The 25,251-nt window shown below is 46.1% G+C and overlaps 2 protein-coding genes across 3 annotated transcripts; both read left to right on the forward strand.

Moving 5' to 3' along the window:
* The first annotated feature begins 706 nt into the window (after positions 1–706).
* lsm10 (LSM10, U7 small nuclear RNA associated) lies at positions 707–1,816 on the forward strand. Its single transcript, XM_066717764.1, has one exon. It carries the CDS (start codon positions 1,128–1,130, stop codon positions 1,488–1,490), a length of 363 nt encoding a protein of 120 aa, XP_066573861.1. The 5' UTR covers positions 707–1,127; the 3' UTR covers positions 1,491–1,816.
* A 5,626-nt stretch (positions 1,817–7,442) lies between these two features.
* Positions 7,443–23,117, forward strand: stk40 (serine/threonine kinase 40). Of its 2 annotated transcripts, none has more exons than XM_066717765.1 (11): positions 7,443–7,599; positions 11,675–11,827; positions 12,461–12,546; positions 12,620–12,763; positions 13,554–13,778; positions 13,980–14,032; positions 17,162–17,277; positions 18,214–18,358; positions 18,518–18,637; positions 19,048–19,132; positions 19,395–23,117. In XM_066717765.1, exons 2-11 carry the CDS (start codon positions 11,710–11,712, stop codon positions 19,611–19,613), a joined length of 1,311 nt encoding a protein of 436 aa, XP_066573862.1. In that variant the 5' UTR covers positions 7,443–7,599; positions 11,675–11,709; the 3' UTR covers positions 19,614–23,117. The 2 variants fall into 2 exon arrangements, with proteins under 2 accessions (XP_066573862.1, XP_066573863.1); XM_066717766.1 differs by having other exon boundaries at positions 7,444–7,599; positions 11,699–11,827.
* The last annotated feature ends 2,134 nt before the right edge of the window (positions 23,118–25,251 follow it).

The raw sequence follows: 25,251 nt of genomic DNA on the forward strand, positions 1-25,251 counted from the left end.
GGAGGAAAACATTCAAGAACGCGAGGAGCATAATAAACTGAAGTGCTATCTAGCAGGGATAGAGGACTAATATTACAAGTGCTGTCGGAAAATATGCGTCTTGAGTAAGAGCCGGAATGAGGTCAAGGACTCTGCTGTTTTGACTTCGGTGGGCAGGTCGTTCCACCACTTAGGGACCAGAGATGAGAAGGAGCGGCTCTGGAGGAAGGAGAGTGGAGGCAGAGTTAGTAAATATATTTAATACTGTTAAGTTTTAATACTCATAAGCAGCATTTGGCATGAAAGGCAATGTAGAATTATGTTTTATAATGAATCTGATCACTAGTTGGATGAGTTTATTAATTAAGTTTTAGATTTAAAACATTTCGGTTGTAGGTCCATTAGGTTCATTTTTGTAAAGTTCTAAAAATGTTTAATAAACAAATAACACTTGTTTCTGTTGAATTCCGTTATTAAATGACTGTTGTTGTGATAATAGTAATACACATTTAAACATTGTGTTCTTCGCCAATATGAAAATCAAATGTAATGTTGGTTTTAATTCTGCATCTGTAGTTTGTTTTGGAAGCAAATCAACCCAGCTGTTAAACCCAATGTGAGCAGAACTGGTTGCAGGAGACTGACGCTGGGGGGAGACAGACGTCCGTCACTTCCTTCCTCCAATGCGTGACGTCTAAAACCAGCGACGTTCACGTCATCAGCCTGGGAAGCGGAAGTAAGCGCGTCAATGCGTTTCCTGATACGCGCCGGGCCGCAGGGTTTAAAGCGGTGCTCTGCGTTACTTAAATCGCATTGGCGTTATTTAGGCAATATAAATACGCTACGGTAATTAAAATTATATTTATAGGGCTGTTCCGCAGTTATTATTATTATTGTTAATTATATATTTCTTCATTAGCTAATTAACGCTCGTTTGCATTACGATTTGAATCCACATTTGGGTACAAACGGATGAATTATTTATTATTAATGTAGGCTGTGTTGCTCCCAAGCTTGCACCAGATCTGGAGAGAAGCAGCACCGTGTTAAACATGTGGCGCCCATAGCCAGGCACTGGGGCACAGGCACAGAAATCATCACTGTCTAGAGCCCGTCTCCGCGGTGCTGTCGTGTTGATTGCGGGCAGGATGGAGGTGACCCACTCCATCAGAGAGCGCACCATCGCCGAGAACAGTCTGGTCATCCTGCTGCAGGGCATCCACGGCCAGGTCGCCACGGTGGACCTGAGGGACGAGAGTGTGGCCCGGGGCCGCGTCGTCAACGTGGACGCCTTCATGAATATCCGCCTGGAGGAGGTCGCGTACACGGACCGGCGCGGGAGGTTCAGCCGCCTGGCCGACCTCTTCGTCACCGGGAGGAATGTGAGGTACGTCCACATCCCGGACCAGGTGGACATCATCAAGACCGTGGAGAGCCAGCTGCAGAAGATCCACCGGGTCCGGCACTTCGGCGGGGACGGCAGGAAAGAGTATTTAACCAAGAAAAAGTGACGTTATTTTCACAAAGACTGCAAAACCAAGCCTTGGCACAGCACACTGCCCCCCAAACGCAGGACAAGGCGAATTAGGGAGATGAAGGGAAACCCAATGTTGTCCTCCTGAACACGCCTTTCTTCACACAGTTGGTTTGTGTGCCTGATAACCGTGCACTCCACCCTGTCATTACAGTTGGGTTTCACTGTCATTCCTCATATGCTTGATTAAACCTGACGTATAAGCACGGAATAGAATAATTTACTGAATAAACCAGAAAAAATGCCAATGAAAATCTACAAAACCATGTTTCTGTAACAGTAAAAGTGACCTAAACACAGTGACCCGTTTCAGCACAGCCTTATTGCCTCTTTTGGAATTGTGATTATTTTGTCTTAACTGGTACCTTGGTTTAGTGTTTTAATATGGTGTTGTCGGTGTCCCCCAGCCTTACAGACACCAGTGTCAGTCTTCAGGTGGAGATGGGCCTGTTTCAGGACAGGCTCGGTGGGTCTCACTGGCAGTCAGAGGTTTGACTGTAGCTTTGATGTGCAGGGTAGAGAGCGAACTGCTGTGTGTGTTTGCAGTGTGTTTGTGCTGCTGTGTGTCAGTGTGTGTCTCTATTTGTGTGCTGCTGTTGTGTGTCTCTGTGTGCTTTTTGTGCTGCTGTTATGTGTCTGTGGGTGTTTGTGCTGTTGTGTCTCTGCGTCTCTGCTGCTGTTTTTCTGTGCGTGTCTGCTGCTGTGTGTTTCTGTGCTGCTGTGTTTGTGCGTCTCTGCTGCTGTTGTGTTTGTGCTGCTGTTGCCTTTGTGTTTGTGTGCTGTTGCGTCTCTGCATCTCTGCTGCTGTGTGTTTGTGTGTGTCTGCTGCAGAGATGTGAGGGTGTCGTTTGTCATCCTGCCCGACTCCCACGCTCCCACAGTCTCATAACGACTGCTTGATTGCTCTTCAATCAGATCTGATACTGCCGAGCAATAGCAAAACCCCCAGATGTGTCAGAAACACCGAGGGCGTCCCTTGAACTCCCACTGCTCTCTCCGCGATTCGGCTTTTCTTAGCATTTCCAGTAAAGAGGCTGACGGAGCAGAGCCTCAAAGCTGGCTGTTTTAGACAAGGCACCGTCATAAGAAACATCCCAGTCAGTGTTCATCCAAGAGAAACCAATTGAACTATTTTGTCTGGAATCCCAAGGAAACCCCTTTTGTTCGCGTTCATGTGTAGGCCCGTGTGCCGGATCTCTCGTCAGGTGTTCCTCCTGTAGTGTAATGTTGGTGTCGTGAGACGGGCACTGGAGGCGGCCCGTCTGTTAGAACTGGAAACTGTAATGCATGATTGAGACGCAGATGATGAGGAAGTGGCAGCAGACGAGCGCAGCACTGGCGATACAGTCCCCTTCGAGCTTCCTCTGTCATAATGCTGTTTCTGTTTCATGATGATGCCATTGTCCATTCAGTATTTGTATTTAATTATTCAGAACACTTACTGTTTAAATTGAAATACTGTATCTTTGATTAATTTATGTCACTCTATTGAGTCATGTTTCTAAAGCATTATTCATATTCTGTAATTTACTTCAATCATGCCCTGATTGATGTGACTGCTGGCTTTAGCTTTTCCATTCTCATTTGTTTTATGTTCTACATTAGAAAGCATAAAATAGATAATGTAGTTCTCTCCTTAAATTATACCTTCAGAATATGTGTGAGGGCTGTACCTAAAAAGCAAGAATGCTTAGTTATGGTTAAGTACTATAAATCAGGCCTATCGATCATTCATTCCTTATAAGACAATCTTTCTTGAACATCTTTGCCCTTGAATTGTTCTAGATTCCCCATTGTAGCAAAATATTTAATTATCTAATCATTTTCAAATGTTAGCCAAAGTTGGCTTTGATATTTTAATTTGTGTGACTGAAGGTTTGTAAATGATAATGTAGAACCCTAACATGTATTTATGTTTTACTGTTTTCTTTAGCAGTTCATTAGACTGACTTCTATACAGTCCTCTAGGGCTATCAGAGTTTGCACTTAATATACAAACGATACACGTTTCAGATTGTAGGCTGAGTCCATGAATTTGCTGGACTGATGCCCTAGGGGCCCGCAGTGTCTGTGAGGTGCGGACGGAGGCAGACACTCGGGAGAGAATTCACAGCCTTCATCTAGTTAAAATATTGTTAATTAAACTGTCCATCTGTAATATATTTTGGGGGAGCTGTAGAGACCCCAGCTGACTGAACTGAGTCAGGAAAGGGCCTTGAACCTGAATCAATGCCAATAAGTGTTTAAAGTGCGTTGTGAAGTTGTGGCAACTCCTACACGCCGTGACCTCCAAGCGCTGATCAATTAATACATCAATCAATCAAAGATCAACAGACACCCTCTGCATGTTAATGACTTGTGCGTTGATGAGGAGTTCTTCTCCAGGCAGCCGAGTGCACAGGATGGTGCTCCGGATGGAGTCTCTGGGCAGCTTTGAGAGTAGAAAATCCCCGGTTGGTGAAAGGAACTCGACTTCACTGCCGGCTCCGACCCTTAACGAGTGTGGCCCCCACGGGTGCGTCCCCCCACTCAGAGCAGGCCTGTAATTAGTGTTCCATGATAGCTGCGCACTACCTGCTCTGTGAGTGCAGTACGCCGGTCCGCGAAATAGAAATGATTAGTCTGAGCTTGAGTCACCCCCTGATTTCCACCGCCAAGCCACAGAAAATACCACATACCGTGCCGAGAGGCGTGCCGGGGCAGCGCAGCCGTCTGTGCAGCCGGGAGCTTCGCTGGGACGGGGATCTGACTGTGTGGCGTTGTCCAAAACAACGCACTGATAAGGAGACCTCCTCTCTGTATTGATAGCAGAAGAAAAAGGTGTTCCAGCTTTTGAGCGTCAGGGTGTGAGATTTGTGCCTGATAGCTGGTTTTCATTACAGTGGCTCTAAGAGAGAATAATGTTGTGAAAGAAGAAATCACACCTAAATAAAAATGGTCAAAATTGCTTCCTACGACTGTCCTGGTCTGGTTCAGTGTCTGGAGCTCATCTGTTTATATCGCAGAGCAAGGCTGGCCATCGTCACTGTCCTGTCCGCTCATCTCGTGGGAATGTAACTGACCACACCTGTGATTGCTGCTATAGAGAAACTTGCTCTAACTAATCCAGCAGGATTTTTATTTACTATCCCAAGAAAGTTAGTGGTCTGATTGTGAGGCTCAGTGTTTTCTGTTCTATTCAGTTTGGAAATCTTCTCTTAAACCCTCTCAGAAGTGAGCAGAGCCACAATGTGGACTGAAGTCTGTCGAAAGCTGACAGGCCGATCAGGGCTGAGGAAGGCAAGGCCAGTCAGTCTCAAATATATTCTCTCCGGTTATAAATAGACACCAGGTCTGGGTCCAGTGATTAGAAACTGAGTACAAAAATCACCCGCATAACAACACTGCAGCAAACAGATGCATTCAAGCCAAGCCTCTGATATTTAAAAAATAAACTTTGCACTGTTTTGTTTCACTGATTGATTTGCAGGCATTGTTTTTACTGTGATCCCTGAGAGAGGGCTCTTCAGCTCGGTGTCCAGGGCAGGTTGAGCCGGGCCTGTACAATCCCTCGGCCCTAATTCACTCCGCGTACGTCTCTCTTCCAATCCAATTTCTCTGGCTGTTCTCAAGGTCAAACAGCATAATGGTGCTGACAAGCAATCATGGTCTGTGAGTCACTGCGATGTAAAGACCCTAGACCGTTGCACTTTACATATTTTATACAGCATGTGTAGTGATTATGATGTAGCAACTTTAATATTATTCTCATAATCCTTACTGCTAATACAGCAAGTCGGTTGGATTTCCACCGATTGGGTCAACATTGTTCTGACTCGTTAAACATTCAAATTAATGTTCAGTTTTAAATCTACAGCTTTGTGTTGATGTTTCTGCTTACTTTTCACAAGCAGGTTTTAGTGAAGGTCTTATTCCCCCCATCCGATTTCAGTTCAGTCAGATAATTTTCAGAAGGTATATATCAACCTAATTCTCATTCATTCCTCAATGTTTTTAATTACCTATCCTGCAAGATATTTTTTGCTCCTGACCAAAATTGCTAGCATTTAATGCACACTAAAGAACTTGTCTTTCAAATGTATCTGACCTTTTATTTCCTGTGAAGACAAGGGAAGAAAAGGGTAAATGTTATGACTGATACACTGATTATTAAATATAATTGTAAATTGATAATTTATTAACATATGCAGGGTTCAATCACATTAAAGTATTTAAAAGATATGAGAAATGCAGTCAGACGTGCAGCTAATCAAGCCGGGACAGTCACTGTATAATTCCCTAATTTCTAATTGCTGTTTTATTTACTTTGGTGACCTAATGTGTGCCAAAGCACCTCAAGGCTTTTAGCTAAAGGTCACAGAAAAGCTCTCATAGACGGGACATCTCTGGCATCTCTTATTAATAATAATAAAATAAAATGTTCCTACAAATTGCTTAATTCCATAGAATTGGGGTGTGGCTACATCTGCTTTTGTGTCTTTGAACTAGAAGGCAAGAAATCATTTTGGATTGCATTGAGCGTGCTTTTTTCATTTCTTTTTACCTGTGGGCGCTTTCTGGCTGTGATTCATAGTTTCCACTTCATAGATGTGGAGTGGCTAATGTGTTAACCCCTCCAGTGGAAAACCGTTTTATGTGGCTGATCAGTTGCACTGAGTCATGAAGGATGTGTAAAACTGGGCCTGAAACTAGCAGGACAATTGTGTTTTTTTATTTACTTACAATATGTATTCTGTTTTTTTTTGTACTGCACATTTTTTCACCTGCCTACTCTTTGTGTGACGGTGTGTGGGGTTGTTGTTTTGCCTGAAGGGTCTATATTTGGCCCAGCAGAAAACAAAACAAAACAAAACACCTCTGTTGGACTAGAACCAAAGTGTTTCCTGTTTAATATCGCTTTTCTGCTTCACTACTGAGAGCCGCTCATGCAAACCGATACAACAGCAAATAGATCCTCAACATCTGCACTGACAAAACATTTTTTATTTTACTAACATTAAAAGCAATAGAGGTGAGACTGAGTTCCACTGGTGTCCTATGATATAGAAATGCTGGAGGTTAAAGTTGGGATATGCATCCTCATTTTTAGTGCATCCTTAATATGCCTTAGCTAATAAAGAGCTGCTCAGATTGTACTGTAGCTCCTGTCTGATATCAGTCTAAACCTGACTGACATATTTATTCTTAGTAAAAATATACCAGGTATTTTAATGGTAATACCCATGAACAATGATATACAGAAGGAAAGCAGACGTGAAAGCATTCTCTCACGATCCCTCAAACCCAATCCACATAATTACCAGGGGAACCATACTTAAGCAGCGTAAGCATGGTGGTGGCCACACGTCCACAGTGGAGGTTTGATAGAGAAGTGTATAAAACTGCCTGTTAAGAACTTTGCATGAGCTAGTTTCATGATTGTCATTTTGCAAAAAACATTGAGCATTGAGGCACAAGTGAGGATTCAAACCAAAGACTCAGTTACAAGACTAAGAATACAAGCTTCTGTAGTTCATGTGTGTGTAGGAGGTCTCATGCAAAAGTGAGCAAATTTTTTATCTGTTCATTTAATTTCTCTACATATGCGTTATTTCAAACTAAACTGCACATCAATATTTTTCATAAAACGATGCCCCTTAATGAATACATGTCACTACATAAAACGTGGTCGATGTGCCCTCTGACAGTAAGTCCCGGTGGTTTACAGCTGTCCTGCAGTGTCTGTGATCAGAGTGCACTGCTGTTTGTATCGGTAGAGTACTGCACACAGGGGCACTAGGACAGTCCTGCAGATTTTGTGCCAGATCGGCGCTACATGCCCTGCGCGCAGGGACGCTCATTCTTTGGGCATGAGTGCGCCGTAGCTGCTGCGCTCCCATTGGCCGAGCGGCCCGTCGCTCACGCATGTGCGTCATTTCCGTTGCCAGGCGGCGCAGTGGAAAGATGTGCTCAGGCCGAGGGGCGGGCCGTGCTGATCGCGTCTGAGGAGCCGCAGACACGGAGCTCAGCGGCGCGTCGAGCCTGAACCCCCAGCGGACGCCATGTCCGGCCAGTAGAGGCGGATTCCCCGGCGGCGGTTGGCGAAGGTAAGTTGTTGCCCTGGCTCGGACCCGCAGACACGGCGGTCCGGTCCCGCACTGCGAGTCCAGGGCCTGGTCCGCTGCCCCGAACAAAGTGCGGAGCCCGTGACGGGGCGGTGGAGGGGTCAAACCGCGGGCAGGACAGCGCGCCTTTGTTTGTCAATATCAACGTCTGTGCGCCAGTGCCGGCGACTCGGATCGTGAGAGAGAGTGTGTTGAGTGTGTACTGTGTGTGTAGAGTGTGTGTAGAGTGTGTGCAGGATGTGACTCCATTTGTTCTCGTTCAGTGTTTACCTCCCACAGTCTGTGTGTTTGTAGTTGTATTCCTGCCCAGATGGACGGGCTGTGTCGGGCTACAGGTCTCCATAAACACGGTGGTGGGACCCGTCTCCCACCCCGAAGGCCACGGGGATTTAAACGCGTGGGACCCGGGAAGAGAGGCTGGAAAAGCGGGGACGCGGTGCGGCTCGGGCTTCGTCGCACAGCCGCGGATTTAAAGCTCATCTCACTTCCCTTTTCGGCCTCCCGTGTGGAAGTCGGAGTCCTGCGATGCGCTGCTCTGGTCTCTCACCCGGGGACAGCAGCCCCGTTCCCCCAGCTTTACTTTCACTCGTCCGGGGAGAGAAGACCTGGCCCGTGTGCCAGTCCGCGCCTCAGTTGATGAGTGCACTCGGTCTGAATCCGGCCCCCGTCTGCGGGTTTACAGGGAGGGGAAAGTGCAGTCATTCACAGTCTGTGCCGACCCAGACATCGGTGCCGAACAGGGAGCCCGTCCTGTGCTCTGCTGCGTGAGTTGCATGGTCACAGATCTGCTCGGTGCCCTGATTGACACCCAGTCGCCTTCACCTCCGCTTTGTTTTCAAATTAAGCTTTGCGTGCCGGCAGCATAAGCACCAGTGAGTCCCCCAGCGAAACCCCTGAGCCGCCACAATATACGCGTCTCCATACGCCCGGCCTAGGCTTGTGTTTGCACGGCGGCGATATTCTTCCCGTTCAAGATCTCTAATTGGAAACATTTGCGTGTGCTTTTCCCCATCAGCATGCTGAGCATTGAGAGCAACCATGTGGCGCTTGAGCGCAGTGAAGTCCAGGGCACTCGGGTACTAGTGTGATGCCCCCCGCCTCACTGCCAGGCCTTTTTACAGTGGTCTAATGTCATACTCATTATTGCAGCAAGGCTATAGCAAGGACATTTGTTTCGTCCCCAGCAGTTTTATTTCCCCATTTGGTGTATAATGGTTAGAATTGTATAGCAGTGAAGTATGATCTTTATTTGTGAATATCTTTCTTGCATGCATGTGGAAAGGGGGTGTTTTGGCATTTTAGAAACGGATTAAAAATGATAGCAGTGGGCGGAATACTTTGCAACCCACAGTTGCTCAGTGCTGTCTAAAGCTATTTCAAGACTGCACTCTTTTTTATAACCGAAGCAGCAAAGCCTAAATGTCTTTGTGTGTCTGAGGTGACTGGGATACAGACGGCCTCTTCTGTCTCGCACTTCCTCAGACTTGTTAATCAGTAATCGTACTTCTATGAACCGCTATCGCAGGGCTCTGGTAAGCAGTTTGATTGATGCTTAGTCTGTCTTCTGACCCCTCTACATTAGGGAGACCTATGCAAGTGTTTGTTCGCTTGTGTTCAGAGCAGCATCTCAAAGTCAACCAATTGGATACCGAATTAAGTCTAGTATGGTATTCTGCAAGTTCGTAACTTTGCTTTCTGGGCTTGAGTAGCATAGAATTACTGATTTCGTTTGTTGCAGAAAGCTTTAGAAAAATGTTTAATTTCCTGACAATTCTTTAGTCCTTAGATAGTTTCTCTATAGTGCCTTAAAAGTCACCAGTGCTTTGTCTTCTAAATAATGAATGAACTCATTTACAGCCCAGTTACAAAAACACAATCCATGCCTTTAGATTGAAGGCTGCTGAAAGCTATGAGGTTTCAGTGAAGATGGCATCTGATATGCAGATTTTTTACAGTTAGGCTAATTTTTCCTTCCGGATAGCCCGTTTGAACTCCTTTCAGTGATGGGAATTTGTTTTGAGTGCTTGACCCATCATTGCAGTATTTGAACCTGTTGGAATATGGTGCTAATGGGAGCACGCAGTGTTGGATTAGGTAGCCTATGTAGTAGATTTGAATCTGCATTGTAATACATAGTAAAAGTTATTCTTGCTTTAATGGGGCAGCACTATAACTGCGGTGTAGGATTTGAAGTTTCACTTTTAAAGTCTTGAAAGTTCTTAGTGCCTCTAAGTCTCGTCTCGTGCTACTTATTGTGTTGTAATGATTATGATCTAAAATGATGTAATTGGCTTTGGTTTTGCACTCATCAGTTCTATCCAGACATCCAAATGGTTTAGACCTATTATTTTTTTTAACTTATAATAAAATTCTGAGACATTGCAAGAATACGTACTTGGCATTAAAAGTGATTTGGAAGCAGTTTATTCTGCTTTGTGATTGTAGTATTTGAGGTTCCTGTACTGAGAAAAAGCTAGTTCATATCTGTGTTGCAATCAGCTGAAAATGTTTTTTTCCTGTTTAAATGATGCAATAATGTGACTCTCTATGGGAGATGACCTGACAGCAATAGTCCTGGGTGACATGAACACAACACATTTGCAGAATCCTGCAATAACCTTTATTCATCACACTGCTTTCCGTCTGTTCGGAAGAGTACTGTTTTACATAGGAATTCATAAACAATGCTGTCTCTGCCAATACCCATGTTTGTGCAACAGCCAGTCCTGTGATTTCTGGCAAAAGATTAGATATTAGAACGGCAATCCTTTGTACTAGTTATCCTCACTATTAATTTATATACCTGCTGTATACATTGTACTGGTATCAAGTTTACTCGAAAGCATTTTCTCCTGGCATATTTGTTAAAAGCCATTTAAATAAGGGAGAATGCGCGATTGGCAGGGAATGTTGCTGTTTTTGGTCTGCTGTTACTTATCCCACATTAGTATAAGGGCTCTATTGTTTCTGTTCGTGCATGTAGTCCAAAACCCCAAGCATGCGATCTGATTTTTAAATTATTCTGTGAGTTTACTGCTGCACACGCCCTCATGATTCAGAATCCTCACAGGATTTTTTTTTTTTAATTTTTTTTAAAATGTATCCTTTGATACATGAGCATACTTCAGTGTTTTTAAATTTGCTTTGTTTCAGATAAAGGATTTGTTTCATGGTACATTGAAATATGTTTATATATATTATTAATTAGAAAGCACACACCCTTGCCGTTTTCTCTCACTGGTCCTGTCCTGTTGACATCTATTTTTCATGACAAACTGTAGACACTGAGCCTTCAGGGAAGATGTGATTCATTGTTGTTGATCATAAACTGACTTCTGTCATGGGAACTACATATTAATAGAAGTAATAAACAAAGGGAATTCCTAAAATACAAGAGACTCCTTACAGGCCAAAAACACCTGGTTCCATACAGTTCATAAACAGGTACTGCTGGGATTGTAGGCTAATGGTTTCTTTTGTAGTCTTTCCTTAATGGGAAGATTTATTATTGTAGATTAACCGTAGTACTGTGTTGCTCATGCACAATCCTTTTATAAACGTGTTAGGTTAACATGGGACTGTCTGTTATGTGTTCATCAGAGAGATTGGCACGTCTTGATTTCCAGATATTGAACCATCAATACAGCAGATAAAGCCATCGGTCATAAATGGAGGCACTGTTTTATGTATTTGCATGAATATATTCATCCAAGCTTTCCTAGTCCTCAAGATGTCATGTTTGAAACTTTCTTCTCCCAGCAATTTGTATTCGACTGGTATTTTATCTTTTTGCAGGTAATTTAATTTGGTTCTGGGTGTAACAGACATCATTGGCACCTTCATCCCTCCAGTAAAGTTGCTAATTACCCTTGAGTGGCGTGTTAAGCACAAGTGTTTTTTGGTAATACTCCTGGGGAGGGGGGGGTCTGATGTGTACACAAGACACCTCCTCCTAAACATTGTTCAGGGAAAGTGGGCCAGTCATCTACTCAGTGGGACGTGTACAGGTGTTGATGGGAATGCCTACAGCTCTGGACTGTGTCTTTGTCTTCTAAAGGTCTTGTCCTGGTTGTCCATTCAGAGCTGAATAGGATGTCCAAACGCAGAGCATCGGAGAGGGGTGCAGGGGAGACCTCGGCCAGGGCCAGCAAGATCCTCTGCACAGGAATCACAGGAAGCAATGCCAAGAGAGCCGGGCCCTTCATACTAGGTAAGGAAGCCGGCTTCATATCGTGTTTCTGTTGCACAGTGAGAAATGCAATTCAGTGAACAGTCCCAGCTGTTGTCCAGGCGTTCTTGGTGAGTTTATAGTGCAGGAGCTGCTTTTTAGATTCACATTGACAGAGAGAGGAAGAGAGACGGTTTTGGAAATTGCTGGCATATGTATCCCTTTGGCAGTTGTATAAACCGAGGTGTGTCGTTTTTACACACGGCGAGTCAGAGTAGTGCGATTGGGGCCTCACAGTAGTTCAAGCTTTATTAACATAAAGAACAATGCAACTCGTATCATTAAGGTACGTGAAACCATGCGGAGATTGGGGAAAGATTCAATACAAGGTCATTCAAATCTCCTGCCTGTTCCAAAATCTCAGCATTTTAAAGAGATTCCTGTCCTGGTCTTGTGAAGAGATTGTGCTCAGGTTGCAAGAATATCAAGTAGCCAAGTGAAGCGTCTTTTTATTGCATATCTCTACACAGAGCTCTCGATACACGTCCTTTCGATTGTATTGATACTGTATTGTTCTAGAGGCACAGAACACGTCCTCCTCTTCAGGTCTGCTGATGTTCGCTGGCTTTTATAATGGAGAGAGGAGTAAAGAAACTTCGCTTCTTGTGTTCTCAGGACCCCGGCTCGGGAACTCCCCGGTGCCAAGTATAGTCCAGTGTCTGGCCAGGAAAGATGGCACGGATGACTTCTACCAGTTAAAGGTGAGTGAGAGTGTGAACTGCGCTGTGCTGCCCGCTGGTCTCTGTGATGCTTATTCTTGTGTTCTGCTTGAAGATCCTCACTCTGGAAGAAAGGGCGGACAAGGCCGTGGAGACGCAGGAGGAGCGCCAGGGCAAGATGCTGCTGCACACCGAGTACTCCCTGCTGTCTCTGCTGCACAGCCAGGATGGGGTGGTGCATCACCACGGCCTGTTCCAGGTGAGAGACGAGCTTCTCCATAGAGGAGGTCCCTCTTCTTCGCAGGGGAGACCTGGGCGCCCCAGGCCTGCACACTAACGCAGCGTTGGAGCGCTTCTGTGTCAGATAGGGTGAACGGTTTGTGTTTCTGGGAGGGTGGGCGACTTTGTTTTGTAATGTTACAGAGGGATGTGACGAGACACAGCTCCACTACTGAAGACCATGAGGCAAGGCTGGGGTCCATTCTGACCCCAGCCTCGCCTCATGGTCTTCAGTAGTTTAAAACAGTCATGAGCAGCGATGAAAAGCAGGCCATGTCTGTAGTTTTGTTTTGTTTGACTCAAGTCTAGATCAAATGAAATGCTGCACTGCGAGGGTGAAAGAGAAACAAACCTGTAACGCATCAGAACTGCCGATCTCGAAGGTTCCCTGTTGCTGGGAGGGAAGGGCAGTGATCTCATTCCTTTCACGCTTTGCAGTGTGCAGTGTGCGCGACACTGTCAATCTGTGCCAGTTGAGAGGAAGGTACACGGGTGACGGTATTGTGAAAGTGCAGTGGTTTACTCGTCAGTATCGCACTGACGGACATTCCTGTATGAGTGGCAGGGCTGTTCAGTCAATGTGGCAGCGCGGTCTGATGTAGTGCACGAGTTCGGTGTCTCTGAACACGTGTTCCTGACGTGGCATTGACGGCTGCAGTGTGAGGAGCACCGTGAGCGCTGCTTTGTTACGCGTAACCACTACAGTGTTTTAAATACTGTGATTCCAGTGAGCTCCGCACAGTATTAACAGTGACCGTCCTTTCCCTCAGGACCGGGCCTACGAGATCATTGAAGACCATGAAGCCAACAAAATCCGAAAGATGAAGAAGCGGATCTGCCTCGTGCTCGACTGCCTCTGTGCTCACGATTTCAGTGACAAGACGGCGGACCTCATAAACCTGCAGCATTATGTCATCAAGGAGAAGCGGCTCAGCGAGAGGGAAACCATTGTCATATTCTACGACGTGGTACGAGTTGTGGAAGCTCTGCATAAGGTATTGCCCTTCGTGCTCGACGTTCCTGTCTGTTCTCATGAGTCGCAGGGCTGTGTTTGGGACATGCGTGGGCCTTTAGATTCATCGCTGCTGGGATGGACCGCAGCACACAGATCCCCGCACTGTGTGTCACTCTCCCCGCGCTGTGCAGTCCTACATCAGCACGGCTACTGATGTACTTTCTTGTCCTTTTTTCTGCAGAAAAACATTGTTCATCGAGACCTGAAGCTCGGGAACATGGTGCTCAACAAGAGGTAGGGTTTGAGCTGGGTTATGGCTGATCTTCTGCAGATCGTTTCCATCAGACTGTATCAGAGGTGGCACAGCTTATACACACAGCTGTCCAGCCCATCGCTGTCTTTACAGTGTCCTGTGGGAAAGTGACTGTTCTCAGGGGTCTTGACATGTGATCCCAGGTAACCACCCTGAGAGGCATTTCATAGCACTTCTACACATCCTATAATGAACTGTAGATGTGTATATATAGTATTTAGTGTTTGAATGTACTTCCAAAATGCAGATCATAACTTCTTGGCTGGCAGAACCTGAATGAACCTGTCTGGTCAGGGATGACATTCAGAAGCTGAAGCTCTAGAGCACAATTGATCCGAGCGACGCATTGGGGGCATCGTATTGACCCATCCTGCACACATACGGCATCTCAGCTGTGCGTCTTCTGTGAGAATACGAGGTTTTAGGAGTATGTTGAGTTCCAGCCTTCAGTTAAAACGATGGAAAATATTAAAGCACTTGTGTAAATTAGTGATCACAGGGCATGCTTCCAAGACTGAGGGTGCGTAGAGCCTCGTGGAGAATGTGTGTCCTCGTCTCTCTGGCGGTTGCTCTACCTGTAACGAATCCCTCGTGCTGTTAAAACACCGGCTCAGTTACACGACTGTCTTGATTTACCCATTTTATTTCACATGCAGGGAGTGGTTAGTGGCCTGAAATGGGCTTTTCCTTTTGTGAAATCCGATGCTGGGGAGAATGACTGTATTAAGTGCTTCAAAGGCAGGTGAATATCTAGAACCGTGAACAGCTGTGTTCTATGTGACCAAATCCAACGGTTTGTATTTTGTCCAAGTCTAAATGTGTGCCCTATTCAATATGAATCTCATTGTCATTTATTAATCAAAAGCCACAGAAGTATAGATGCATTCGGATAATGGGATATGGGCTGAAATGTGACAATCTCTCAAAGGAGAATTACGTTTATTATGGTTTCTGCTGCTGCTGGTGTTGTGGTTCGAAATTGAATGTGTTGTGCACATTGTGAAATTGAGTGAACGCGCAGTTCCAGGGAAACAATAGACCCTGCGGAGGGTGGGGGGGAGGGGGTGCCTTGCATGAGTCACCAGAGCCAGCGCTGCTGACGCAAGACACTGTTTACTTTCATTCCCCATACAAACCCCGGTCGCAGGAATACTGATCGCCGCATGAGCACAGAGCCGGTGTCTGCCCTTGCAGAGACGGGGGCGAATTAACTCTGAGCAGATCAGCCCAGCGCGAGTGAGATGTGTCTGTTGTCCGACGCACTCCGCCTCGATCGGCCCTCTCAGCTGCCAGTTACTGCTGATGATGGTTAAATGTCTTCAACATTTATTCATAAAAGAATGAACTGTAATTCCTGAAGGATGTTTACCGCTCTAGCTTTAGTAAGGAGGCCCCCGCAACACTTCTCACCTGCACTTGACGCTCTAAGCCTGGAAATCCTCCTGAGGCGACATTTCCGCTTGCAGAGCGGTTGCCCTGCTTGTGGTTGTGACGGAGTCGTGCAGCTGGGGATTCCCACCATCCCACGGCCTCTTACTTTTGCATTTCTCTGAGAAGCACAAGCTGAGGAAGAGCTGTCCCCCCCCATTGAACTTACATGGCTGTAAATCTCATCCAAGTGATTTGGTCGTCTTGGCATTTAGTCTGCAGAGAATCTCAAGTTTTAATAGATTTGTTTTCTTAATTAAAATGTAATTGATTGTCCATTCAGTGGACATATTGTTTGTTATGGATTAAAATACAATCTGCTCACACCACATATGAGTAACATTGCCTAGTGCGGAGGCGGTGTTTTAAATATGAAGTGCAAGAGGGGAGTTTATTTTTAGTCCGAGCAGTTGTTTGCACATTTTATTGGAAAGGTGTCCAGAGTATCTTCTCAGAGGGGTGTCTGTTTTAACGCGGGCAGTGTGGGGGTTTCTGGCTCCCTGTCCCCTGCACGCCGAGAGGGTTGCTAGACAGAACGGAAGTTTTTTTTTCAGGACACCCTGTGATCATTGTCGTCTCAAAACCATCCTTGTCCTTTATAGACCGCAAGCCCCTCACTGGAGAGTGTGGCTGGCTGATTCAGGCTTTGATGAGCTATAAATAGTCTTGCTCTATTGATCTATTCCCCCCCTTCTCCTCTCTTCTTCAGATGTGCACAATTAATGAGTGCATGGAGCTTAAGAGGGTATTAGTTTAACCCAAGGTTGTCATAAGTGTAACTTAATACCTGAGTAGAAAAAGTAATTTGCATTTCCTGACCGCGGGGATTCACCAGATCGGTTTCTCGCTGATCTTGTATGTTTGTCTCGCTATGCGGTTGCAGTAGTCCGACCCAAGTCACAGCGTTGTGCGTTTTGTGGGATGGTTCTGGCTCGTTTTAATCGGGGTATCTCATCTTCCTATCTCAAACCCAGCTCAGTGTATCGCAGGGAGGCGCCTGAGACGAGTCGTTATCTGCTGCTTCGATGCAGCTGTCCGGGGCTCCGAGCCCAAGGCCAGGCTTTACTAACTGATCCAGGGTGTAGAACGGCCTTGACTGATAGTAGTTTTTTGTGTCTTTTTCAGTTCCAGAATTGTAGTGTTTTATTTATATTTTTATTGATTTCTCTAGGAGTACATTTTAATGTCAGTTGACTAAAAAGCATGCATTGTAGTCTTTCTAGTTTTGTTTCAGAATATCAGATAAAGCCGGTTTTATTTACTCTTCGTATGGAACTTTATGTCCTTCAGGGAGTTGGTGCTATAGACTCAATCTGCCTAAAGAAACAAGAGAGGTTGCTCATCGCAGGATTAGTCATAGTTGTTTAACTGGAGTCGAATGTTGACTCATTTGTTTGTCAAAGTGGCCTTTGTTTTCTTTTCTGCACACGTGACACATGAGTGATCTGTTCCGTAGACCTTGGCCTGAACCTCCGTCGCCGTCACCCTGAGCTTTGAAGTAATAAACACAGAAAACGATATCTGCAAGACCCGCTTCGAGTGCTTACTGTGTGTCTGGAGCAGACTGTCTCTAATGTCCATGCTGTTTTGTTCTCGTGACCTTAACGATCTCTCTAATGAGCTGCTGTTCGAGAGAGCTTCCGATCTCCGCTCACTGACATTTGAATTGGCTTGTTTTCTAGGACTCATAGAATAACCATCACCAACTTCTGCCTGGGGAAGCACCTGGTGAGTGAGGATGACCTTCTCAAGGATCAGCGGGGAAGCCCGGCCTACATCAGCCCAGATGTGCTCAGCGGTGAGAGCCCGCGATTTCAACTTGCAGAAACCGAAAGGCAGTCGCCAGCAAGGGTTTCACTGCTGCTCGGGTTTGTGAAATCGGCCTGAGATGCAGTGAGGCAATGCTGTCGAGAGCTGGAGCCTCGTTTAGGCTTCCTGTTCAGTTTAGCAATCGGCTTTTCAAGAGCTTGGAGTCTGAGAAATAGGGGTGTAAATAATGGTAATAAACCACTGATTCTTTGCAAAGATAAAATGTAGAGCCCATAAAGTGTTGGTTATATTGAGGGCATGTCAGTTTATTGGGCCCATAGTAATACTTTGCCATTGCAGGCGACATAAACCATATTAAACCTTGCTCTGTTTTCCACAGGGGCGGTATAGATGCGTTTTAAATGTGTATCTTGGCCTGGACAGCAATCCTGTGCTTGTGTGCCAAGACATGTTTAGGTTTGCATTGATGCTGAAAATCTTGCCCACTCCCACTTTTGGGAGATCGCTGTAGACCAAGTTAAACAGGGAGTTTTGTTTGCACAGAAAAGCCGAGATCCGTCTGCAAATTAAACCGGCGTTTGCTTGACTTGAAAATAATGAGTGCTGCGGCTGTGATTCAGCGCGTGAGTCAGAGCTACTCCAGGTTACATGTGTTTGTCAGATGGTGACCATAATCTTTCAGTTGACCCGGCTCTGGGAAACTGGCTGTTCCACTGAAGTGCTGTTACTGAAATGCGGCTCTTCCTGTCACAGCAGTTGAATATAGAAATTTAAGTTAAATGTGCAGAGATCTGGAGTGCTCTGATCGCGCAGAACGCATTCACCCCCCGGAGGCTTCAGATGAGCTTCCTGGCAGCATAGGATTGTAACAAACAGTGCTTTTCCAGACTAGTTTCTCTGTCACGGTTGAGATCCTGCTGGCAGTAGCTGCTCATTCATGAGTGCGATGGTTTCTCCTCCTCAGGCCGGCCGTACCGCGGGAAGCCCAGTGACATGTGGGCCCTGGGCGTGGTGCTTTTCACGATGCTGTACGGCCAGTTTCCCTTCTACGACAGCATCCCTCAGGAGCTCTTCCGGAAGATTAAAGCTGCCGAATACACCATCCCCGAGTACGTGCGCTGCTCGGCCCTCTTCATGGGGTTGTTGTTGGCCTTTGTTTTATTGTCTTCTCTCTGTTAGTGCGTTTGTCTCCAGAGCCAATTCAAGCAAACCAACGCCACGATCTTAATATTGGTTATTAAAAGTTCCACTCTGTGCGTCCTCCTCAGGGACGGGCGGGTGTCGGACAACACTGTGTGTCTCATTCGCAAGCTGCTGGTGCTCGACCCCCAGCAGAGACTGACGGCGGCCGAGGTCCGGGAGTCTCTCAGCAGCATCATTGCATCATGGTGAGTCTCGCTGGGGCCCCGGGCTGTGGGCAGCGCCCACTGAGGAGGATTAGATGTTATAGTTTTGTGTGTGTGTTTATTTTTTTTGTACCGAGAGGTAATAAGTGACAGTAATGGCTGCACACTCACCAGATCTCAGTTCTAAAGTCTCGTTTCATCACATGTAGCTCACAGGTAAAGTGGAAAACCTGCCCTTGATCACCACCATTGTACACAACACACACACGGCAGCAGAGCACTGTGTCGCACGAGCTTCAGGTCGCAGCCGCCACGTCCCTGCAGTAACGCGCTGAATACAATCTCTACTGAAGTGCGTTTAAAGGAAGCCGTTGCTTACACTGCAGATAGTTTAAGGTTTATTTGATGCACCCTGTCTCTCCCGCTCTGACCCGGTGTCTGCTGTGTTGCAGGCAGTCCATGTCTTCTCTCAGTGGTCCACTACAGGTCGTGCCTGACATCGACGACCAGGTCAACCACCCCGAACATCTCCAGGAGGTAAGGACGGAGCTTCGGGGTTTACCCGGAGCCCCTGCTCTGGGGTTGTGTGTTGAATGGGGATGTGAGGGTTTGTTCCACCATGCGGTGAACAGATGTGAGTAAATTGTATTTAATTTAGTTTATTATTCTTCAAAGGGAATTTTGCTTTTCTTTCACTTCAGAGCTCAGTACGCAAGGTGAGTGTTTAGGTGTAGTAGCATGTTTATTTAACAAAGCAAGTACGAATGTGCTGAGAGCCTGTGCCCGTGTCGCCCTGCAGGCCAAGGTGATGGAGGAGTCCTCGCAGTACGAGTTCGAGAACTACATGCGGCAGCAGCTGATCCTGGCCGAGGAGAAGAACACTATCCACGAAGCCAAGAGTTTCCTCCACAAGCGCCAGTTCGGCAGCATCCCCCCGGTGCGGCGCCTGGGCCACGATGCACAGCCTGTCAGCCCCCTGGACGCCGCACTCCTCGCCCAGCGCTTCCTGCGGAAGTGAGCCTCGGCCGGCGGTGCCGGCGCTGTGCCCGCGGGTCGGCCCATCGGAGCAATAGAGTCATGTAGCAGTCCACCCCCGCTCTATTGAGGATCCCTGGGGCCGCCGGCGCCCGTGGAGTACGGTCTGCTCTTTTAATTGAAATGATCTAGATTAATTCTCTAATTGTGACTGTAAATCTACCTCTCTTCATCTTTTAATAATGATCCGGTCCTCAGGACTCGGCTCGCGAGACGGCGACGTCGGCAAAGCATTATCTTCGGTGCGTCTGGTAGTATGGAGTCTCACTGACCGCAGCTCTCCGTATGATCTGAATAAGCTTATTTTCCTTTTTCTACAATAAAGGTAGCATTGTTTTGGGTTGCGTGTTGTTTCTGGTCTTTTGGCAAGCCGCGTTTTAAAGACGCTAAGTATGGTGACGTAAAACCACCGTCCCACCCTGCGTGAGATCTGTAAAAGCACGGAACCGCTGTAGTCCTGTGCATCTGTGCAGAAACATCACGGGCTGCAGCGATGCAGAGCTGTTCAGTCAGGCCATGATTCTGTTCGGCTATGAAATCATGTCACGTGACCGCTTCCTGTAGCAGTGGACACGCATGTCTGTGTGCAAATATATAACAAACGTGTTGATTTAGGCAACCAACCTGATCTGGGGTTAATGGAGCCTCTTTAAAATGCCCGTTTGCCAAGGCAAGTGACCATTAGCTTCTCCTCTTTGTGTCGATTCACTTGTTAGTTTTTTCAAAGCTATACATATAAGTATGTGTATATGTATGTATGTATGTATGTATGTATATGTGTGTCTTTATATATATATATATATATATATATATATAATGTATGTGTATCTATAGATTTTAATCTATTTATACATGTATATAAATATGTATGTGTGTATCATTGTGGTACAAATATAATATATAAATGTGAAAACCAATCTACAGACTAGGGTAATTAGGCTGCAGCATCTATAGCTCGTGTCCATGATGGGTAAGAGATTGCATCGGGGGGGGCGTTTTTGCGAGGCAGCGCCTCTCCTGTGTTTCACCAGCGGAGACTGACTGCGCAGGAAGCTTTCACTGCAGGACTGCCTGTGAATCCGGCCCACAGACCGAGACGGCCCCGTGCTCCGCACTGACCTGTCTGAGGCTTCGAATTCTGAAGCGGCTCTTCTAGGGCTTCAGACACGATTGATAAACGCTCTAAAATCCTTAGATATATCAGATTGGAGAACACTAGCAAGTGACCAAGATCTGTTTTCCCATGTTGATGCCTTTCTTGCCAAGTGACATTGTATAGTGTTCCCTCCGCTGTGCAGAATATTGTTTTAATGTGGACCGGGGTCAGACAGGACCTGCTTGATTTTCTGCTTCCCTGCCGAGAATAGATTTATGAATTTGAAATGGTGCTTCTTGTAGTAACGCACACACATCTGGAGGCTGTCCTTGTGTTAGATGTCCCAGGGCTGTCAGCTCTTCCTTCCCAAAATATCTCCACAACTTCCCCCCACCGATCAACAATCAAACCAGAGGAGCTTTTCCAGATCAGCAGGGACACACGCACCCAGGGACACAAATGGTAATTGGGCTTCAAGGCATTCAAGACAGAAAACAGGAGACACTTCTTCACACAGAGAGGCGTCACAATCTGAACAAACTCCCCAGCGACTCAAAATCAGACTGGATAGGATCCTTTGATCACTTAGTTATTAATGGACACCAAACGAGCACGATGGGGCAAATGGCCTCCTCTCAATTGGACACTCTGATGTTCTAATCAATAACGCACTCCTGCAGCCCCAGTAAAGCCGTCGCTAGAAGAGCATCTGAGCTTCTTTCACCCTCGGATAAACGTAATTCAGACCCGACTAAGCTAAGGACAGAATAAATTAAACGGGCAGTGCTCTAGGTCTTACTTCAGAGGGTGTGATTTGTGTGAAACTGCGTACATACATTAAACTATTGGTTTATGTTTTAGTTTTATTTTCCCCATTTGGCTTTAAAATGTGCTTTTAATTCAGAAAAAGCCCTGACTGACATTGACGCAGAAGTGAATGACTAATCGTTATTGCAGTTTGTTTTCTGTCCAGTTTGTGAATTTTATTTACTCAAACCCCCCACCCCCCGGCTTGTATAATGTCCAGTGTGTCTCTAACCGCATCGTAACACATTGCTGTGATTGTTCTTGCTACCTTCAATAACCAAGATTTGTTTTCTGTTCCTTACAGTCGGTGACCACAGCTGTGGTTTGATTAAGCTACACTAATGACATTAGAATCCTGCATAGGTATATTTTTTTAAGTAAATATAGCACATTAGTTGGATTTATGAGATCTGTTTATGGCAATCAGATTAATATTATGTGGCACCATTTGTTGTCCTGAATAAATCTGCATCGTCGCTGCCGGCACATCCCGAGCCGTGGTCCTGCAGAGCATCTCGGAGGTTTGAGTTTTCTTCTTCAGTTGGAGACCTAGGCTTCCACAGTGACATTGTATGTAATTAACTTTATAAAGACGTGGGGAATAAACCATCAAATGCATTCCCTGGGCTGCACATTCATCAGTATTGTAGTTATGGGTATGATTCCGGACTGTCAAAGGAGAACAGATGTTAGAAGCCCATTGTGATTAGGCCTGGTCTGTTGGTGCGTTCATTTCTCCTCTTCCTGCCTGCCTTCAGAGTCATGTTTAGCTTCGATAATTCATGCCAATGTCTCGATTTGCATAATGGGGTATGATAACTAATCACACTTTCACCAGTAACCCCTAATAATGAATAACCCTTTCCATCAGAAGAGCAATCGGACCTGTCTGTGCAGACCGATGAACTCGTCTGTCCCTGTGAGGGAATGAGACCCACAGAGCTGGCCTTGTGCGCCGGGGAGCTTCGTTTCACAGTTTTCATCAAACTTCAAATACCTGCGCATTTAAAGCCAAGTAGGCGAGCCTAGCTACGAATGTCATTGTGCAAAAGAAGTGTCCTGTCCCGTCTACTGCCACCCCCCCAGGGTGAAGACCGCCCTTCACAGGCTGGACACGACGATTATGGACTCTGCCCCTCGTCATCCAGATTGTTACCTCAAGGGTTTGTGAAACTTGAAGGATGCAGATGTCCGGCACTGTAAACCTTGTCAGCGTGACGCTGGTGTTGAGGTGTGTGCAGTGCATGCTGTCCCTCGGCACGCTGCGCTCGGGAGGCGGCCAGTGCCGCCGTTGTTCAGGAATAAAGGAAAGGGACTCTTGTGACTCTGAGCGCAGCTGCGCGTCTCTGATCTGCCCGGCACTCGTCGAAACTGGAAAAGGATTGTGTCGGAAGAGCAGACGTGGGGAAGAGGTTGTAAAGCAGAGGCTGTCTGTGTGAGCTGCTTTTCTGGGCAAGTAGACAAGGAGATGGTCGTTTAGATAATGACTATATAGAGATGAAAAACAAATTTGTATAAAAGACATATTTTTGTACTTCATCAAACCTCTACATGCATGTCAGCAATAAAGAGTTTCATATGGAACCCTGGTGTTCTTGCATATTTATTTTTTAAAGCCTTTAAATTGACTTTGACCAAGTTTCCCAAACCCAGGTGAGTGTTTGAATAGGTTTCTCTCAGTGGTTTATTTATTTGTTATAAATCCATGACACACATTTTAAAATAGACAAATGTTCTGAATTAATTTTGGTGCCATACAGTAGATTTCAGAAGTATTTGCCCCTCAAGGCCATATTTTTAAAGTAATTAATATTTAATTTGGATTCTCTGCCTTTGATTAACACTCAACACCTTGCATGTGCAGAATATACATGTTTTATTGTGAAGCCAAACTTAATTAAACCTAAAAAACTGTTGTGTTCACTGCGGAAGTATTCCAGTCAGTACCTGGTAGATCCACTGCTGGCCTGTGTATTTGGGTCTGTCTCACCGCCTCTGCACATCTGGTTGGAGGGGCACAGTTGGTTCAGGGCAGCGTTCAGGTCTTGCCAAAGAAGCTTGGTGGGATGGAGGTCTGGGCTTTGACTGGGCTGTCCTGGGACTCGACTGCATGTTTAGGATCATCGTCCTGCTGAAAGGTCAACCTCTGCCCCAGTCCAAGGCTCCTGCAGACCTTTTCCACATCTTTGCTGTGTCTTCCACGTGCCTTATGGCAAAATCCAAATGGGATGTGGTGTGACATATTTTGGAAATGGCTTCTTACATACGGCGCAGCTTTGTGGCGCACCAGGGTAATAGTACACGGTTTCTCCCATCCTGGCTGTGGGACTCTGTAGCTCCTTCAGAGTTACCTTTGGCTTCTGTGACCACTGCCTGGTCGCTCAGTTTCGGTGGTTCATTTTTTCCCCTATAGTGAATGTTTTCCAAGTCAGTATCTCCTCACAAGCCGATCTTAACAGTCTTGGTATTTGAAAGCCCTTAGTTTCTAGTTTCCAGTGATCTAAAAACATAAAACAATGTTTCTGGCTATACTAATGCCAGTGTTATGAATGGGTATATTTGACCCCGCGGGCAGGTTGAAAACGGGGCTGAGTGTAAACAGATGAATATGTCTCTGATGGTCCTGTGCTTGTCCTCGGAGGTCATGTGCTGTCTGCAGCCCCAGCAGAGCTCTGCAATGCTGAAAGACCTGACCTTGGGGGTGCGTTGGATGCCCTACCATGTATGGAGGGAATGGCATCACCACAGCAGGGTTATTTACATACAAAGAGCCCAGTTACACAGACCCCAAGAACCACAAAACTATTCTGGACAGAATGTGGGAATTCCTGGAGCGAATGCCAACTCCCGTCTGCTGTTTGCGATATCTGTATTGTCTCAAACTCCCTGCTGGCTCCACCTGCTGGCCTTGTTTCAGCAAAGCTCTGGCTATGCAGTCCCTGCAGCCGGGATTGCTCACTTGCTGATGAAGCTGCTCTACTGACAAGCTGAAGGATGCCGGTGACTTCTGGTATGGCTTTCAAACCCACAGATTGCAATCTTATAGACCCAGAGATGAAGAAAGGACTTACACTCCCTTTGCCGCAGAACTAGGAACACATGTGTGCGTGCACACACACACAGACACACACACACACAACAGCACTGTTACTTGTGCTCAAGAACATATACAAGACTGATACAACAGCTGTGGACTGGAATACATGAGTCAATGAACTGAAGTCACCCCATTACAGCGGGCAAAGCATTTGTCACTGATAATAAGGTCTTCCTCTCCCCTCCAGAGCCATGAGAGTCTGTGCTAATATTAACATCCTACGTTCGACATCTACTGCACCACGGTGAGAATGAACTACCTTTACCCAACCACCTCATTTGTAACACTTGCTACTGATGTGGGCGTTGTCTTTATTTCCCTAATACCTGCAGCTGCGCTTCCCCCCCCCATTGGCTCCAAGGGATTTAAGAGGATCTAGTTCTTCTACAGGAGGGGAACAGGTGTGGTTGTATATACTGGACACAGCAGGACAAACAGGGCCGGGGTGACTGGAGACCATAAGACCGGTGCTGTAAAGAGGTTAGGCTGCATGTTGAGACTGTGACACTATCGTGCCGTGTTTCTCTCTTTCGGCCTGTGTGTTGGTTGAGTAGGATGTTGTTTTAGTGGCTGGGCCGGGTCTGTGCTGAACTGTCACTGGTCTATGTTGAGACCTTAGCC

The sequence above is a fragment of the Amia ocellicauda genome, chromosome 11 (genome assembly GCF_036373705.1).
Source record: "Amia ocellicauda isolate fAmiCal2 chromosome 11, fAmiCal2.hap1, whole genome shotgun sequence".
Classification (NCBI taxonomy): domain Eukaryota; kingdom Metazoa; phylum Chordata; class Actinopteri; order Amiiformes; family Amiidae; genus Amia; species Amia ocellicauda.